We start from the raw sequence: 19,101 nt of genomic DNA on the forward strand, positions 1-19,101 counted from the left end.
ATGTCCACCAAATACGATAAAATGTCTCTGCTGTTCATATTTCCAACATGTATTTGAAATGCTTTCACACATTTCTATACTTCTAGACAATTTTTCCACTATCATATACCAGCAGTACATAATTTTGTAAAAATTCTCTTTTAAGATTATAACATAATGTAAACTTCAATCCTTTCAACCACTTATTTATCCCATTGTTCCATGTATATAAATTACTCTCAAAAGTTTAACTCCCTGTATACAGTAATTCTTTTCATCATTCTTTCATTTGCTCTGTTTCAAATTTCAATTGAAGTGTATACATTTTAAAATTCCAAGTCCATCTTTTGTACACAATTCCATTTCAAACTCTGTCTTACAATATTCAAAAGAATTAACTCCTTTTTGTCTACTTTAAATATTTCTATCAACTGTAAATAAGAAAACCATTGGCAACTGTCTCTCTGTCACCGATTGCTCTTTTGATTTTATTTTGTATTCTCCTTGACAAGTTTCTAATTTTTCACTATAAGTTAGCCATTTATATTTGTTTATTTATTATTTCTTGTCTATCAAATGCTTCTTATGCTGAGAGCCACAGAAGTGTTTTCAGGTACTACCTGAATTTTTATCTATTCAATTTTCTCAATAGGGCACATCTAACATAATGATTTTTAAAATCCACATTAACCTTCCTTCTATCATACCACAAATAACCATGCTACCCGTAGCTCTGTAGCCACATGTGGCTCTTTTATCCCTCTGCTGTGGCTCCGTCACTGGTTGGTGCCGCAATTTAGAGAGGAGCTTCCGGTTAAGGGGAGGAAAGCATGACGTCCCAGGAGAAGACTCTATGGCCAGGGGTGAGTTTTCTGGTCGGCTCCACAATTGATAGGGCTTTTGGTTAGGACAAGTAGAAGAAAAAGGGCACCACACTAGGAGGAGACTCTATAGACTCTATAGTGGGGGACCCCAACTTCCGGTCGGCTCCAGAATTGAAAGGGGGGGTTCCTGTTAGGACCTTTGTGGCTCTTTGAAGGTTTAAGGTTGCCGACCCCTGCCCTATGACTATCATTAAGTGTTGTACCTTATGATTCTTGACGAATGTATATTTTCTTTTATGTACACCGAGAGCGTATGCACCAAGACAAATTCCTTGTGTGTCCAATCACACTTGGGCAATAAAGAATTCTATTCTATTCTATTCTATTCTATTCAGTGCAGATATTAGTTTGATAATTAACATTAAACAATCAAGACATTCATTGAAGAAATTGTAACACATATAGAGAATAGAAGGAAATGTAACTATTGAATATACTAAATATAAATAATATTGTTCTCTCCCCCCCTCTCTCTCTGTTTATTTTTTCCCTTAGATCCCAGAACTATACTCACACTTTTGATGCCAGGTCCTTTCAACGTTATATGCGTCTGACTCCAACCATGACCTCTGTTCCTTCCCCAAATTGCTGGCCCATGAATACCGGTCTTCCTTAGGAAGACTTGAAGCAAACCGGAGTGTAATCCAGACACTTTATGCCGAAAGGATAAGCACAGATCTTCGGAGCGAGCTAAATGGCCAAGTGGGAGAACCAAGCGGGCAAATCGACCTGCCTTCCCTTTGGGTTGAGAAATAGATAAATATTGTCCACCTGTTTAAAACAGAGTAGGAGGAGAAAACAAATTATTTCAACATGCCCTTGGAAAAAAAAGGAACGTGATAACAAGGAATTAAATTTGTGGCTGCCACAAATGGCTAATACTGACCACCCAGCTGTAACACTGTAAGTAATGTGAATGCAGCACTGATTTGATTGATTGATTTCAAATTATTTATACATTTCCAGGATATAGAAATAAAATAAAATAAAATAAAATAAAATAAAATAAAATAAAATAAAATTAAATTAAATTAAATAAAATAAAATAAAATAAAATAAAATAAAATAAAATAAAATAAAACAAACAAACAAATAAATAAATAAATAAATAAATAAATAAATATGGTCTACCCTAAAGTGTATGTGTATGTATGTATATACTCTTTTGGATGTATATATATATATCCAAAATATATACACATACATACATACATACCAGGGGTGAAATCCAGAAGGTTCTAACAGGTTCTGGAGAACTGGTAGCGGAAATTTTGAGTAGTTTGGAGAACCAGAAAATACCATCTCTGGCTGGCCCCAGAGTGGGGTGGGAATGGAGATTTTGCAATATCCTTCCCTCGCCACGCCCATCAAGCTACGTCCAAGAACCGGTAGGGAAAAAGTTTGAATTTTATACATACATACATACATACATACATACCAGAGGTGGGTTTCAACAGGTTCTGACAAGTTCTGGAGAACCGGTAGCGGAAATTTTGAGTAGTTCGGAGAACCAGTGACTGGCCCCGTCCCCATTCTCTGCCTCTCAAGTCCCAGCTGATTGGGAGGAAATGGGGATTTTGCAGTAACCTTCCCCTGGATTGGGAAGGGAATGGAGGTTTTACAGTATCCTTCCCCTGCCACGCCCACAAAGCCATGCCATGCCCACAAAGCCCCACCCACAGAACCGGTAGTAAAAAATTTTGAAATCCATCACTGGTACATATGTATACATATGCCCTGTTTCCCCCAAAATAAGACATCCCCTGATAATAAGCCCAATCGGGCTTTTGAGCGCATGGCAATAAGGCCAAGCGCTTATTTCAGGGTTCAAAAAAATATAAGACAGGGTCTTATTTGGGGGGAAACACAGTACATAAATTCAGTTAAAAATAATAGAAAAATTGACTCAGATATTAGAAAGCGTAAATAGAATACTGTATATATGAGTGCGATTATCTACGTTTTTCTATAATTTTGCAGAAGATATTTTATCCAATTCAGATAATTGGTAAATGATAAACACTTTTTTAAAAAAATCCAAGCTGTAATAACTGAATGTTGGGTCTTGAGAAACATTTTTTTTGCAAAAAAAAAAAAAAATTAAATAAACCTTTTCTCATCAATATTCTTTAATTATATTTGATCCTATGATTTTCCATTGATGGAAGGACATTTTGGGGATCATATTTCCCAAACAAAACTAGGGCTGCAACTAAAGAAATGATACCAAAGTATTAATAATCTGGACTCATTCAATGAACTTCCATTGTTTACTTTAGAATGTTCATACACCATTCTAAGAGGGAAGATAAGAGCTTTGCATTTGAAACTGTAATCTTAAAATATTTCTTGCTGGAACAATTCATGTTTCTGAGGAAGTTAAGAGTACAGAAAATCTTCCACTTTCTCTTTTGGATGTATGCAGGGTTGTATCCATAGATTTCAGATAACTTTAAAACACTGGTGGGTTTCAAAAAAATTTACTATCGGTTCTGTGGGTGTGGCTTGGTGGGCACGGCATGGCTTGGTGGGCGTGGCAGGGGAAGGATACTGTAAAATCTCCATTCCCACCCCACTCCAGGGGAAGGATACTGCAGAATCCCCATTTCCTCCTGATCAGCTGGGACTTGGTAGGCACAGAATAGATGGGGGTGGGGCCAGTCAGAATTTTTACTACCGGTATTTCCGCTACCGGTTTTCCAGAACTGGTCAGAACATGCTGAAACCCACCTCTGCTTTAAACGTGTCCATTTATGTAAACATCATCCCACTTCCTGTAAACATAGTATCTAGAGCCATAATTCCAGAAATAAACCTAACATTTGCCATTAGTTTCTCATCCATATACTTCTTCATGCCAGGATAAATAATAGGTTGTGCAAAAAGTATCAACTGGAAGACTGGAATGAGTCAAAAAGGTAGTAATTTATTTCACTGTCTTTTGAGAATTGAGAATTCAAAAGTCTATTAAAGTTGCCATGCCACATAAGCATGCTATCAATATAATATATGAATTTATTTTTTGAATGTATTTTTAATATTTCAAGTTAGAAAAGTTCTTCAAAGAATGTATACTTTTATACAAATGTGGTACTAACAAAACAAAGGCATATAATTAAAAGGCCTAACATCTTAACTAGCCTTCCATACAGTGTATACTGTACATACTGTACTTGTAGTGTGGCTATATTATTTAGTTGAAATGCCCAAAGTGATTCTTTTCCAAGCCCTATTCAAGTGATTTGAGATGTCTCAGTGCAATTAATTATATAAATCTGTATTCAGAATCACAAATTATTAGTAAGTAGTTTTCCAAAGCTTCAGCTTCATAATAGGCCATACATACAGTATTTAGATTTAGATATATAGCCCTCATCAAACACTGACAGTTACAAAGAAAAAAAGTAAATGTTAATATGATTTAGGAACAAAAATATGAATGAATATGCAAGAAAATTGCCTTAAGAGCAGTGGTGGAATTCAAATTTTTTTACTACTGGTTCTGTGGGCATGGCTTGGTGGGCGTGGTGTGGCTTGGTGGGCATGGCAGGGGAAGGATACTGCAAAATCTCCATTCCCACCCCACTCTGGGGGCAGCCAGAGGTGTTATTTGCTGGTTCTCCGAACTACTCAAAATTTCCGCTACCGGATCTCCAGAACCTGCTGAATAGTACCCCTGCTTAAGAGGTATTACCATGTTCACACACTGCTTTTCAAATGTTTTCCATTCAGGGAGCAGTCCAAAGAAAATGGCCCTTGAAAATTTACATACACAGGAAAGCTAAAACAAAACTTTACATTCTATCAGAACACTCCTCAACTCCAAATAAATATCAATTGCCAGAAACTATATGCCAATATTTTTTTTTCTTATCTCTGATTCTTTGCTTATCATATAGCACTATCTTAACTGGAAGGAAATCGAGCAATACCTGAGGAGTCTTTAACAGGTTCCCAGTGTAAATCATCATTTCTTTGTTTGATCCATCCACACAAACCACCATCAAAGTTGCAACTATTGATCAGAATACCTACAGAGATAAAAAAAAAAAAAAGGCCTTCAGACTTGAGACAGGTTAACTCACTCCTCTGTAAATATGCTGGAACTTTCATTCCAATACTTTGAAGGTCCTAGATTGGTAGAGGCTAAGCTGAGTGTGAGGTTATTTATGTGTAGTCACTTTTCACACAAATAATGTAAAAATATGTCAATCACATTTGCAAAAAGGAGAAGCTTTTATTAATCCATCAGTTGATGAAGACAAAGGAATTCTAAGCCATTTTCCTGCTGTGCTCTTCTCTTCATTTCTGCTTTTAGAAAAGTATGGGATACCCAATTTAGTTAAAATTTACCATATTGGTGCAAATTATAAAGTTGTGTAGATTTCATTAGATTTATCTTACTATTTTCATTCTATCATACCACAAATATCCATCCCACCCAAATTTTGTGCACAAAGAGGAAATGTTCGAGATTTTAAAATCACGAATTCTTGCAATTGATGTGAGGAACTTCAATTAGTGGACCAGAGGAATGCTGTCGATATAATTTACTTGGACTTCAGTAAAGCATTTGATAAAGTAGACCATAACCTACTACTAGATAAAGTAGAAAAATGTGGGTTAGACAGCATCACCACCAGATGGATTCATAACTGGCTGACCAAGCTGGCAGGAATAGCCAACATTCCAGAAGATAGGCTCAAGATACAGAAGGATCTTGACAGATCTGAACATTGGGCACTATCTAACAAAATGAAATTCAACAGTGAAAAAAGCAAGGTTCTACATTTAGGGAAGAAAAACAAAATGCACAGGTACCATATATGTAGTACCTTGCTCAATAGTAGTAATTGTGAGAGGGATCTTGGAGTCCTAGTGGACAACCATTTAGATATGAGCCAGCATTGTGCAGCAGCTGCCAAAAAAGCCAACACAGTTCTGGGCTGCATAAATAGAGGGATAGAATCAAGATCACGTGAAGTGTTAATACTGCTTTATAATGCCTTGGTAAGGCCACACTTGGAATATTGGATTCAGTTTTGGTCACCACAATGTAAAAAAGATGTTGAGACTCTAGAAAGAGTGCAGAGAAGAGCAACAAAGATGATTAGGGGACTGGAGGCTAAAACATATAAAGAATGGTTGCAGGAACTGGGTATGTCTAGTCTGATGAAAAGAAGGACTAGGGGAGACATGATAGCAGTGTTCCAATATCTCAGGGGTTGCCACAAAGAAGAGGGAGTCAAGCTATTCTTCAAAGCACCTGAGGGAAGAACAAAAAGCAATGGGTGAAAAGTAATCAAGGAGAGAAGCAATTTAGAACTAAGGAGAAATTTTCTGACAGTTAGAACAATTAATAAGTGGAACAACTTGCCTACAGAAGTTGTGAATGGTCCAACACTGGAAATTTTTAAGAAGATGTTGGATAACCATTTGTCTGAAGTGATGTAGGGTTTCCTGCCTGGGCAGGGGGTTGGACTAGAAGATCTCCAAGGTCCCTTCCAACTCTGTTATTCTATTCTATTCTAACTGCAATTTAAGTAGTGCTTTCAAATCTAATCAATACCTGAAGAAAAATGATTATTGTGGAAAGACCAATATTTTGAGGAATCTGGGGAAGAAGATATGTTTTATATGTTTCTTTTACTACTTTCCTCAGAATTCAAAGAATGGCTTTCAGTAAGTAGAGTTCTCATTTTATACTGCAAGCACACAAAAAGAGCCTTGGTACTACAGTGGTTTAAAGCACCCTGTTATTAACACAGCTGCCTGCAATTTACTGCTGGTTCGAATCTCTCCAAGGCTCAAGGTTGACTCAGCCTTCCATCCTTTCTAAGGTAGGTTAAATGAGGACCCAGTTTGTGGGGGCAATAAGCTGACTTTGTATAAATATACAAAAGTATGAAGGCTATTGCTTAACGCACTGTAAGCCGCCCTGAGTCTCCGGAGAAGGGCGGCATATAAATCAAATTAAAAAAAAAAAAACTGGTTTGTACACATTATTAAAGTACACATACTGTATGCTTGATGGTGCACATATTCTTAGGAATGTGGTACATAACAAACAGTAATGTTTTCCGCTTAACAGTGCTTTATAGAATGCTAGCTAGAATCCAAAGTGACAAAGTGCTTACCTGGATCATCATTTGCTTCATCCTCATTGGCACTTATCCCTTGTTCAATTTCAAATGTTTCTAAGAGATGATTGTTCACTCCAGGCTGGCGGGGAACTGGAAGAGGAAACCATCAAGACATTAAAGAAGAAACAATAAAACAGAGAAGGAAGTAAACCGGAGATTATTACATAGATTACCTACCAACCTATTGTCAAGCTTCACTGCAAAAGCCATTTGGGTGAGCTTGTAAGAAATACAAGGATTTCAGCTAAGTAATAATTATAGAGGCCACAACCAATTAGTATGACTCATGAAGAAGACTATAGAGCATGGGTGTCAAGCTTGCGGTATCATGTTGCCGTCATGTTATCGCGATGTTTTTCCCCTTCACGGAGCTGGGTGGGCATGGTCTGCATGTGATGCATCCGGCCTGTGGCCCGCCATTTTGACACCCCTGCTAGAGAAGAGAGCCATATTCAGGTCCTCTTGTATTTCCTTCCTAACAGCTTTTGAACAGGCTAGTTCACTTCAATCATTGTTTCTGCTTCCATTGTCTGCTCTGTTTTCATTTTTTTTTCTTAATATCCTACCACATTACAGATAATCAGCCATATTGCTAGAAATATTTTTATACAAGTGAGATGTGTCTTCTGATCTGTTTGATGCTTCAACAACTAAGATGACCTTTTCTCCCTCTGAAAGAGAAGCGATGATATGAACTCCCAATTTAAACAACACAATAGTGATGTTTTAATGAAATACTGAATATTGACGTAGACATTGCTTAAGAATTTTGAGCTTGTCAACACAAAGGAAGAAATTCTTGTACTTATGCCATTTTAATTTTCTGGAAAAACATAAATACTATAATTATAGTACAGTAATGATATAGAATTTATTTTTAGTGGCACATAGCATTATTTATTTCTTAGATATATGTGCTGTCAGCACAACCCACAAGGTAGTTTGCAATAAATATAATTGATACTAAAACCAGAAGTAAATAATAAAATCAACCTCTGGTATTTAAAATGATGGAAGATGTGAATCATTAAAAAAAAACCTGAATAAAATATCAGTAATTAGCCTGTCTTAAAAGCATTGTAGAAAAATATGTTTTTAAAGATCCTTTTTATTGGGGGAGAAAAAATCTGGAACATCTGCTGTTCTCACTGCTAAAAAGAAAAACTTGAAGGATGCCAAGGCCCAGATAATTCATGGAAACTGTTCTTTCACTAAGATAGTTTTGATTTTTAGTTGTAACTGTTCAGACACAGGCCTGATTGAGAGTAGTCTGCTTGAACATCTAATATGTGATAGGCTTTTATTTGGTATCTGGGTCAGGGGTGAAATCCAGCAGGTTCTGACAGGTTCTGGAGAACTGGTAGCGGAAATTTTGAGTAGTTCGGAGAACCGGTATGGGAAATTTTGAACAGTTCGGAGAACCGGTAGCGGAAATTTTGAGCAGTTCGGAGAACTGGCAAATATCACCTCTGGCTGACCCCAGAGCAGGGTGGGAATGGAGATTTTGCAATATCCTTCTCCCAGGAGTGGGGTGGGAACGGAGATTTTGCAGTATCCTTCCCCTGCCACGCCCACCAAGCCACGCCCATAGAACTGGTAGTAAAAAATGTGGATTTCAGCACTGATCTGGGTAAGAATTTTGCCCTTCAGTATCCCCCACTGTGATGTGATATGAGGCACAATAGTTTTATTTTCCATTATTTTGTATAGCATGCATTTATGTTTTAAAATTAAGACATGAAAGACAAAATGCACATCCAATGAGCCATTTTAAACGGCAAACTTGTTCTAGCAAAGGCTATCTGGTGAGCCATCACTGGAGAATCAGTTGCCTGTGGGCCTTCTCCCTTCCAGGACAATCCCTCCTCTCTAATGCTCCTTTCCAATTTTCAGGAAAAGGAGAGGGACTGTCATTGTTCCTACTCTACTCCATATGCAGGAATGATCAAATCCCAATCCTGCAGTATTCCTCAGAATTTCTCTTTAGTTTCTCCAATAACAATTAACAAATGGATTGTCTACAGGGAAAAGGAGAATGGGAGGGTAGCTACAGTGACCACTGCTACTTTTCTCTTTTGCCAGTAATGTCTTGAATCTTCTCTAGAGTAAAACTGTAGTTGGAGTTGGCAACCAGACATTTTGGAATTCAATTTATATCAGCTAGTACAAGTATCCTTGTCTTACAACCATTTGTTTAGATCCCTGGTAGCACAGTGGTTAGAATGTGATATTGAAGGCTAACTCTACCCACAGTCTGGAGTTCAATCCTGATGGGGCTCAAGGTTGACTCATCCTTCCATCCTTCCAATAAAATGAGGACCTAGATTGTTGGGGACAATATGTTGACACTATAAATCACTCAAAGAGTGCTGTAAAGCACTATGGAGTGGTATATAAGTCTATGTGCTATTTGTTTAGCAACCGTTCAAAGTTATGACACAGTTGAAAAAAATAATTTACAACCGATCCTCACACTATATGATTGTTGCAGTGTCCCTGTAATCATGTAATCAAAATTTAAGTGCCTGGCAACCAGCATGTATTTACAATGGTTTCAGCATTCTGGGTTCATGTGATTGCCATTTGAAACCTTTCCAATCAGTTTCTGACAAAGCTTTGCTTCTGATTCAAGGCTAAGTTAATGGAGGAAGCCAGTGTGGGTGCTCCATCACTGGAAGATTTTAAGAAGAGCTTGGATGGCCATTTGTATAGGGCAGTGATGGTTAACCTTTTTGGTGCCGAGTGCCCAAAGCCTCCTGCACCAATCTGGAAGCCAAAACGGGACTCGGGGGCATCGTGTGAGGCCCCCTGCGCCCCATTTTGGGCCTGAAAAGCCTCCTGCACCAACCTGCACCCCCCATGCATGCATCCCACCCCTCCATGCATGCACACGCGCGTCCCCGATGCACCCCGCCCCCCACGCAGCATAGACCCGCTGGTCAGTGGTGGAATTGGGCTGGGGCAACAGCTGGCATGCCCGCAGAGAGGGCTCTGCATGCCATAGGTTTGCCATCATGGGTATAGGGTCTCCTGCTTCAGCAGGGGGTTGGACTAGAAGATCCCCCAAGCTCCCTTCCAACTCTGTTATTATGTTATTTACTTAACAATTGTGTGATTCGTTTAACAACCAGGGCAGAAAGGTAACAAAAACTAGTGTGACCCACTTAATGCCTGTCTTGCTTAAAGACAGGAGTTCTGGTCCCAATTGTGGTTTTAAGCCAAGAATTACCTGTATAGAAAACCTAACCCTAACTGTATGTAACACATACCCTTATACATAGTCATCATAAAGTTTGTGACTTTGTTGGGAATCAAGATCTGTGTATGTACAAAGTATGCTTCCTAAGGCTACATTCTTGTTGACAATACAATAGAAGAGGCAAACAATATGCATACTAGAGGTAAGTAGAGAGAACATCTTTCCCAATTGAATCATTATGACATTTCTCTTTGAAAAAAAAATCTAATTCTTTGTAACAATAATAGCATCAATACACTTAAATTTAAAATTACCTTTCAATGACCACAACTTTTATCTCAAAGTCCCTTCTAATTTGGAGCTAGGCCTACAAAAAGATCCAAATCTTTTGAAAGAATAATGCCTTAGGGCCTTTGCCACATGAAAGCTTGACAAATTGATGTAATCCAAAACACGAAAGGAATTTCACGTGCAAACTGTAGAGCTGGGCCTTTGATTTCATGTATAACAACTAAAGAATAACATGCAATTATTATAGCTTTAGACTACTCATATCAATATCTCTAAAAGCCAAACTATTTGTGCTGTGTAACTAATATTTCCCAGACAAACCAGCAAAAACATGAGTGTTGAGCCCTTGATATTAAGGTTGTAATTCTTTCAGATTTACAGTCTGGATTTTTTAAACTTCTGAGCAGACATGCCGAGGATCTTACAAGATAGGGACAATAAGCCTATGCTGATATGTATATATAATGAAGCCTTTACAGAAAAAGGAAAAAAAAAACCTTTTCCTTTGGCTATAAAGGTAAAGGTTCCCCCGCACATGCATGCTAGTTGTTTCCGGCTCTAGGGGGCGATGTTCATTTCCGTTTCAAAGCCTAAGAGCCAGCGCTGTCCAAAGACGTCTCCGTGGTCATGTAGCCGGCATGACTAAATGCCAAAGGCACATGGAACACTGTTACCTTCCCACCAAAGGTGGTCCCTATTTTTCTACTTGAATTTTTTACGTGCTTTTGAACTGCTAGGTTGGCAGAAACTGGGACAAGTAACGGGAGCTCACCTCATTACGCGGCACTAGGAATTCGAACTGCTGAACTGCCAACCTTCTGATCAACAAGTTCAGCGTCTTAGCCACTGAGGAATTCACTATTCTACACTAAAAACCACAGTAGGTAAAGAGCACCTAGCTATATATAAAAAGGAGAAGACTGCAGAGTGAACTAATTTGAGTGATTTATTAGCTAACATTCTGTGGATTCATTAAAAGGGTTTCCTCAATTAATTAAGCATCCTTGCATCTCTAAGCAACTTAATGGATTTCTAAGTAGCAGGCCATCTCTTCTCCCTTCCCTCATTCCCCAAGCCCTGTTATTTCACCTCATTCTGGTAGTCAAGAATGACTAGTTTCTGGGGATATGAATGAAAAACACAAGGACTATATACCAAAAATAAAAGCTGGTATAAGAATTCACCTACAGTATAAAAGTCATCCCAGCTGCCTAGCTAAAGCAAGCAGGCAACCATATTGGACAGTAGCAATATGGGAAGATGAAGGAGGTATATGATCTTTTTAGAGACAACAGCAAATCTATTATTTGAATTGGTATGCTAAGAGTCACAAGGTGCATGATTCAGAGAAGAAGAAAAAAATCAGGATGGAAGAATGGTGAAATTCTGTATGGTAGAGATGTCAACATCCAAGATACTTTAGAAGATATTCCCTATTCACAAGGACCTGTACAAGATGAAAGATGAAATTTGACCGACATTTTTATTATTACAAAGTTGATGACGGGAAAGAACAGAATGATCAACATCAAGCTACATGGATATAATTACAACAGTGATAGGTATATTGCAGGGGTGAAATCCAGCAGGTTCTGACAGGTTCTGGAGAACTGGTAGCAGAAATTTTGAGCAGTTCGGAGAATCGGCAAATGCTACCTCTGTCTGGCCCCAGAGTGGGGTGGGAATGGAGATTTTGCAGTATCCTTCCCCTGCCATTTCCACCAAGCCATGCCCATCGAACCGGTAGTAAAAAAATTGGATTTCACCCTGGTATATTGTGAGGAAACCTGAAAAATTAGGATGGGAACAGATTATCTTGGTGGATGGCTACATGTGTGGTTATTAAGATTAGATGCTGACTTGAGGATGCATAATCAATTGATAAGTCAAAGCATTTCCAGTTCTTCCAAGCTCATCCTAGTCTGCCTGGCTAAACAGAAAGTGACGAACCTTAATGTTTATCCATTATGAAGCAGGAACATCTGTACACATGGAATTGGAAAGATAAACCACTGTCAATTGTAAGCACTTTCAAAAGCCAGAATATAGTTAATTTCACTGCCCTTCATTCTGAAGGAAAACATTTGCTTAGATTCATAAAAGTAGTCAGAAACTTAAATTGTGAGTTCCAAACCTGTTCCAACTTGATATGTTCTCAAAAACCTTTCCACAGGCTATAATATGTATTATATTGAGACAAAATGTGTGTGTGTGTGTGTGTGTGTGTGAATTATTTTTAACCCAATATAGTGCACGTATCTTCCTTTTTTTCCTGTTCACTTACGTCCAATTCTCAGAGACCACCTGGACACATCCCTGCAGTTTTCTTGGCAAGGTTTTTCAGAAGTGGTTTGCCATTGCCTCCTTCCTAGGGCTGAGGCAAACTGACTGGCTCAAGGTCACTCAGCTGGTATTGGGTCTAAGGCAGGACTAGAACTCATGGTCTCCCAGTTCTAGCCTGATGTCTTAACTACTACACCAAACTGGCTCTCTGTACCTATCCTGCCCAAAAAACATGATTTACAAACCAGTGGATATGTTTATACAGCATGGTAAATAGAAAATATATATATTGCAAACTCAGTCCTTGATTTTAATACATCACTTTATCATTTGAAGATAAGAAGCTATATATTAAATTCTGGAAAACTGAAAGAATGATTGCAAGATATGCACATGATGAAAGATTAGAGCAAGTAAATGAAATTGTGTACCTAGGTGGGATGCCTATTAAAAACAGGGAAATGGGTAGAGAAATTTTCGAAGATGTGTCCATATTGATAGAAAAGAATGGGTCGCAACAACAACTTATTTGATTTATTATTTATGTATCGTCCAAATTCAATATTGGACTAAAATAAAATAGTATTATTAGCATGTACTGTATGTATGCAAGTATAATTAAAGAGAAGGAGAAGAGGAGAAATATTGTGATGCTGTTGCATCAAATGATGACTTCAGCCTAGAAAATGTTTTATAGTCTTTAGATTTTAGCTTTACAGATAGATTTATGTCCGTCCATACGTCCATATGTCCATCCATCCATCCATCCATCCATCCATCCATCCATCCATCCATCGTTAACCATCCATCTCACAAGCAAGTGAACCTGAGTGGTATACAACAAAACTAAAAAAAACTTATCTAAAAACAATTTAAAAATACTAAAACCATTAAAGAACTGTAAAAACAGTAAAAACAAGACTGATAGATGCTGGGATGTTAATAGTAATGGAGGTACCTCATTAGTTCACCTGTCTCCTGCGGCCTTAGGCCTCCTGGCATAACTAGATCTTGAGGGACCTTCAGAATCTTAGATGTGATGAAGCCATCCTCACCTCAGGAGGGAGGGAGACAGCGTAGGGATTGTAAATATTCTAACAGATTTTCTGAACATTAGGTATTTTGTGAATGTGCCATATTGCCAATCATAGTTCAGATTTGTTGAATAGGGAGGATCTAGCCCAATAACTCTCGATGCAGATTAGTATTTGTTGAAATTTATTTTCAGCTTAAATATATCACAGGCTTAAACATACAAAGTAACTGACCTAAGTCATTTCCTTTCAGGTGTGTATCTAGAACTGCCTGATGTCCATGTGGCTGGTGCTTTTGTACCCAGAGGGAGGAGTTAAGGTAAGGTGGGATTGTGGGAGTTATGGGTTATGTGGTGATGTTAACCCTTGGTGAACCATGGAGTAGTGGGAATATGTATAGGTTAGACATTTTACGTGACAAGATTTTTTTTCTATCATAAATACAAAATAAGCATCCACTCGCATTGCATATTAGACAATATGAGCAATGCAGAACAAAACAATGATATCTGTGCAATTTACATATTATTCACTTTTTCATTCACTGGATTTATGTACAGTATTTATTTATTTATAAAATATATTTGCTGCCCATCTTGTATCCAACAACTCTGGGTGGCAGAGTCCTATCCTGAATGTTTGGTAACAATGTTTGCAAAATAATTTCTAAAGAACCCTTAATAATTCTTACAGAGGATTATGAAGTAATACATCTTTTCCCCCCGAAAACACTGAGTATTCTTAGATAATGCCTTCATCTTCCTCAAGCGGAACTGCTGCGTTTTCTGCCCCTAATTTATGAGGAGTTTATACCTATAATATATATTAAAGGTGGGAGATTCAAACAAACTGCTTTTTTGGGGGAGGAAGAAAACTGTCTTAAGAAAGTATTTTACTAGGAGTTGCTGAAATCCAGCCAAAATCACTCCCAAAGTTATTCAGGAATGCACTTGTCCATGCAAGATAACAAAATTCATATTCTATTAGCTATGCAATGTAACTGTTCTGGGCACCAAAGACTTTTCGAAATATACTACAAACTCTATAATTAACATCAGTTGAGATGCTAAAGATGAAACAGAGCACTGGAGTATTTCTTGGCATGCATTCCAAAACATGCAAGTCATCAAATGTAATTTGTGGCACGAAGCTGGCTTGGCATGAAAGTACTGTAATATTTGTAAGACATCTCTCTAAAATGATGCTCCCTAATGAAGGAGCACCTTTGGAACCACCTTGGGAAGCCTAAATGTCTCCCATTTGATGAGCAGATTTCATAAAGCAGAAATCAACAATTACCGGTAGATTTAACTTGACTTTACATTTGATTCTTGAGCAAGTAGCCACAAGATGGCTTTGAAAATTGTCATGAAACAAACATGTTTCTCAAAAACTAAATTAAACTTGGGTCCAAAATATTAACCCATTACATACTTGATATTGATTTTTTTTATTTAATTCATAGCCAAATTTCCCATATCACAGAATTCCATTCAATTTTCAAATGTCCATCTTATGATTGGACATGTTGAACTAGATTTTCCTAGAACAGACCACAAGCTACAAGTCCAGCATTCTATTTCCACAACAAACAAATGCCCAATGTCGGAGAGAAGTCAACATACAAACAAAACATGATGAAAGTAACAGCATCCCCCAACACGTGTCCCTTACCACATAATATTCACATTGCCTCTGATAGTGGAAGTATATAACTATCATGATTAGCTGCTATAGATTCTCTTATTCTCCATAAATTTGTCTACACTGTTTGTGGCAGTATGGGAAATCTTATTTTGAGCATCAGGAAAACATAAAGTTATACAAAATCTTGTGATAACAATATTCCAAATAGTAATTATGTGCTTTTAAAACCATCCTTCAGTGCATAATCCTGGTATGTACTAAGAGGGATAGAGAAAAGGTTTTTGCTACACCAGACATAAATATATTCATTTGTATTATTCCTTTCTTATTCACTCTTTAAAAGTAGTTTATAACAATAAGTGATAGTATAGAAATACCGTGAGACATAATTTAGAATTTTAGATTCTAAAATGTCACCTTGTGGATCAATATTAAAAACAGGTTGTTTAACCCCCACAAATAGTTTTGTCCTAACCCATAACTTTCTCCCTCTCTTCTATTCCTGCTCCTGACTGATGAATTTAGTCTAGTTAATAAACTAGATTTCACATGAACACATAAGAAAATCTAGCCTTACTTACTAAATACATCTCCTCGGGGTTTCTGTGGCTCAATTGGGATCCAATTGTCAACTGTAAATCCAGGTTGTGGTGTTGTTTCAGTAGGAAAAGGCAGAGGCTCCTCAGTTACTACTTGTGGCATTGATGTTGTTATTACAGGCTGAAATGGTACTGTGGGTTGTTGGGGAGGACTTGTCACTGGTGGAGATCTTGTCACTGGCCTGAAAACTGGTCTTGTCGTGGCAGGTTGTGTTGCCAATCTGGTATATGGTTTGTATGTTGGTTTCACAGTTGCTCTAGCTGTTGTCTTCACATAAGGCTTTGGTGTAATTACATATGGTATATATGGCAATTGGATGGGATATTTTGTACCACCAGATTCAGGTATTCTGTTGGTCATGCCACTGCTTCCTTTCAGAAAAGTTGAATTGCTTTTAAATACACTATAGGGGTTAGATGGATCAATCATAACTTTAGGAATCCCTGGAAAGAAAGAACCGAAAAATGTGCAAAGTTAAGAAATGATGCAGTGTTAACTCTAACAAAAGCAACAACAAAACAAAACAAGAAGCAGGATTTCTAGATTAATATCAATATTATGATCCTTGCTTATAGCTCTGTGGATATCATTTTCTATCTTTAATTCATGAGTACAATTTTCATATCTATATGGGATTATCAAATATTCAAAGGAATGCATTTTCCCCCGTAAATTGGATATGTAGTCTTCAAAATAAATAGGACATCTGTAGTTCCAACAAAACTAGATAGTACCAGTTCGTAGAATTTTCTTGAAAACTACTGCATTTTAATAGTAACAGAAATTATTCAGATGTATCCTTGTAAACATGAGGCTTCACAGTTTTAAACTTGTAAAATGTATAAGCAAATACACATGGACTTAAATCAGTGGTGGGTTGCCCCCGGTTCGCAAGAACTGGTAGTAAAACCGGTGGGAGGCTCTGCCCACTGACCCGGACGTCATCATAGGTGATCTGCACATGCGCAGAAGAGCACATGCGGGCGCCATGCGAACCGGTAGTAAAGGTAAGTAGAACCTACCCCTGGCTTAAATATTATGAAATATGAAATATTAAATGGTTGAGTTATTGGTTCAATAGAAGAAAGCACATTCTTCTTGGCGCATACATTGCTCAAAATACCTGATCACAGAACCTTAGTATTCCAGCCACTACAAACATCCTACCAACTTTGAAAAATATATTTTTACACCAGCCTTTTAATATGGCTACCAAAATGGTATAAATGTCCAGGTGGCCACCGGATAGTGGCAAAGATTTGGGAGTTTACAGTGTTTTCCTATGACCACCCAGTGGTTATCTGGATTTAGGTAGTCCAAATGTCATAGTCTAATATTAAGGCTCTTAAAACTTTCAGAATACTCTTCTTTTCTTTACCAGTGTTAGTGAAACTGAGATAACCACAAATGGATCTAAAAATTAGCTTCACAAAGAGGTCATGTCTAATTTGGATTCAGAATACAAGATTAAAAGGATCATTACATACTTATGCAGTTTAATCCATCACCTCTGTACCCTTCTTTGCATTTACATTTGTAAGACCCTAGTGTATTGTAACACTGGGAATAACCTCCACACTGATATTGGCCAAGAGAGCATTCATCTATGTCTGTAAACAGAAAAAAAAGAGATAAATTCCATTTTAATGATAACAATCACGCATTTGCATTTTCAAATTAACATTCTTTCTTGTAAAAAAAATTGAAATAAATCCCATTCAGTATTAAAATGCTGAAATGCTAACAGTGAAAATTAAGACAGTAGGCAAATTATTTGAAGAGCCTTGAATGAATCTGAAATTTTAAGAAGGTCTCAGGGGACTTATACAAGCAACAAAATAATAAAAGGTCAGAAGTTTTAGATAGTTGAGTTTTGACTTCTAAGCTTTTCTGTGATAATAGAATACTACAGGCTACAAAAAAGAACCACATATTACTGGATGGATTCACATTGCTTGAAATTAATGGCCATACTGTCTGGTGATCTTAAAAGTTGAATCCTAAATGTCTAGATTGCTGGGAAAAATTCTATGAACTATGGTTTACTAAGCATAGTGGCTGGGTTTCCAGTTGATGGTATGCAAAATTAAATATAACCACGCTTTATCTTTTTGAAATATTTGAATCCAGCCAAAATTACCTTATCCCCATCAGCCTGGTTCTAATAGGACTAGTTTTTAAGTTCCCCTTCACTTTCTCCATAATTCAGGTCTGTGAGATCTGGGCAGAAAAAGCCCATATAATCAGTAAAAGGTAAAGGTAAAGGTTCTCTTCGCATATATGTGCTAGTCGTTCTCAACTCTAGGGGGCGGTGCTCATCTCCGCTTCAAAGTCGAAGAGCCAGCGCTGTCCAAAGACGTCTCCGTGGTCATGTGGCCGGCATGACTAAACGCCAAAGGCGCACGAAACGCTGTTACCTTCCCACCAAAGGTGGTCCCTATTTTTCTACTTGCTTTTTTTACGTGCTTTTGAACTGCTAGGTTGGCAGAAGCTGGGACAAATAACGGGAGCTCACCTCATTACGGGACACTAGGGATTCCAACTGCTGAACTGTCGACCTTTCGATTGACAAGCTCAGCGTCTTAGCCACTGAGCCACTGCGTCTCCAGCATATAATCAGTAGATGATGGTAATGAATATAAGTCTTCTATAGCCCAAATGACTTTCATGAATTTTACAGAAGATAAGGAAGTTACCTCCTACAGCTCTCAATTTAGTTCTGGCATAGATAAATGTGAGTTCACTTTGATAATTCAAAATACTGGCTATAGTGGAGATCCAAAGAGCATAGATTCAGAATTCTACAGTTCCTGAAATGTGAAGTGAAGTTGCAAATGCATTTGGCTAAACATGGTTTCTGAATTTTTGTAGAAGAGATGTCTGATACAAAATAGGATGACAATATTCAGGCAAATACAGGTGCCAAATCCCTTCAGAGCTTCCCTGTTGCCCATGGCAGTTGAAGAAAGAGAGAGCAGAGCAATCCTGCTTCTCTTTCTGACTTATATTTTTCAAATGTGTGAAGTTGACTTTGGTGCAAC

The 19,101-nt window shown here is 37.7% G+C and overlaps 1 protein-coding gene across 3 annotated transcripts in view; it reads right to left on the reverse strand.

The window, feature by feature from the left end:
- Positions 1–19,101, reverse strand: part of NPNT (nephronectin) — an 81,502-nt gene that overhangs the window by 7,372 nt on the left and 55,029 nt on the right. For all 3 annotated transcript variants that reach the window (XM_070948375.1, XM_070948373.1, XM_070948376.1), the window contains 5 exons: positions 17,548–17,670; positions 16,042–16,503; positions 7,001–7,096; positions 4,796–4,894; positions 1,378–1,634 (listed from right to left, as the gene is read on the reverse strand). In XM_070948375.1, the coding sequence (XP_070804476.1) occupies positions 1,378–1,634; positions 4,796–4,894; positions 7,001–7,096; positions 16,042–16,503; positions 17,548–17,670 (1,037 nt within the window). The remainder of the gene's footprint in view (positions 1–1,377; positions 1,635–4,795; positions 4,895–7,000; positions 7,097–16,041; positions 16,504–17,547; positions 17,671–19,101) is intronic.

The sequence above is a fragment of the Pituophis catenifer genome, unplaced genomic scaffold (genome assembly GCF_029215685.1).
Source record: "Pituophis catenifer annectens isolate HBS135680 unplaced genomic scaffold, rPitCat1.0.hap2 SCAF_8, whole genome shotgun sequence".
In the NCBI taxonomy this organism is placed as follows: Eukaryota; Metazoa; Chordata; class Lepidosauria; order Squamata; family Colubridae; genus Pituophis; species Pituophis catenifer.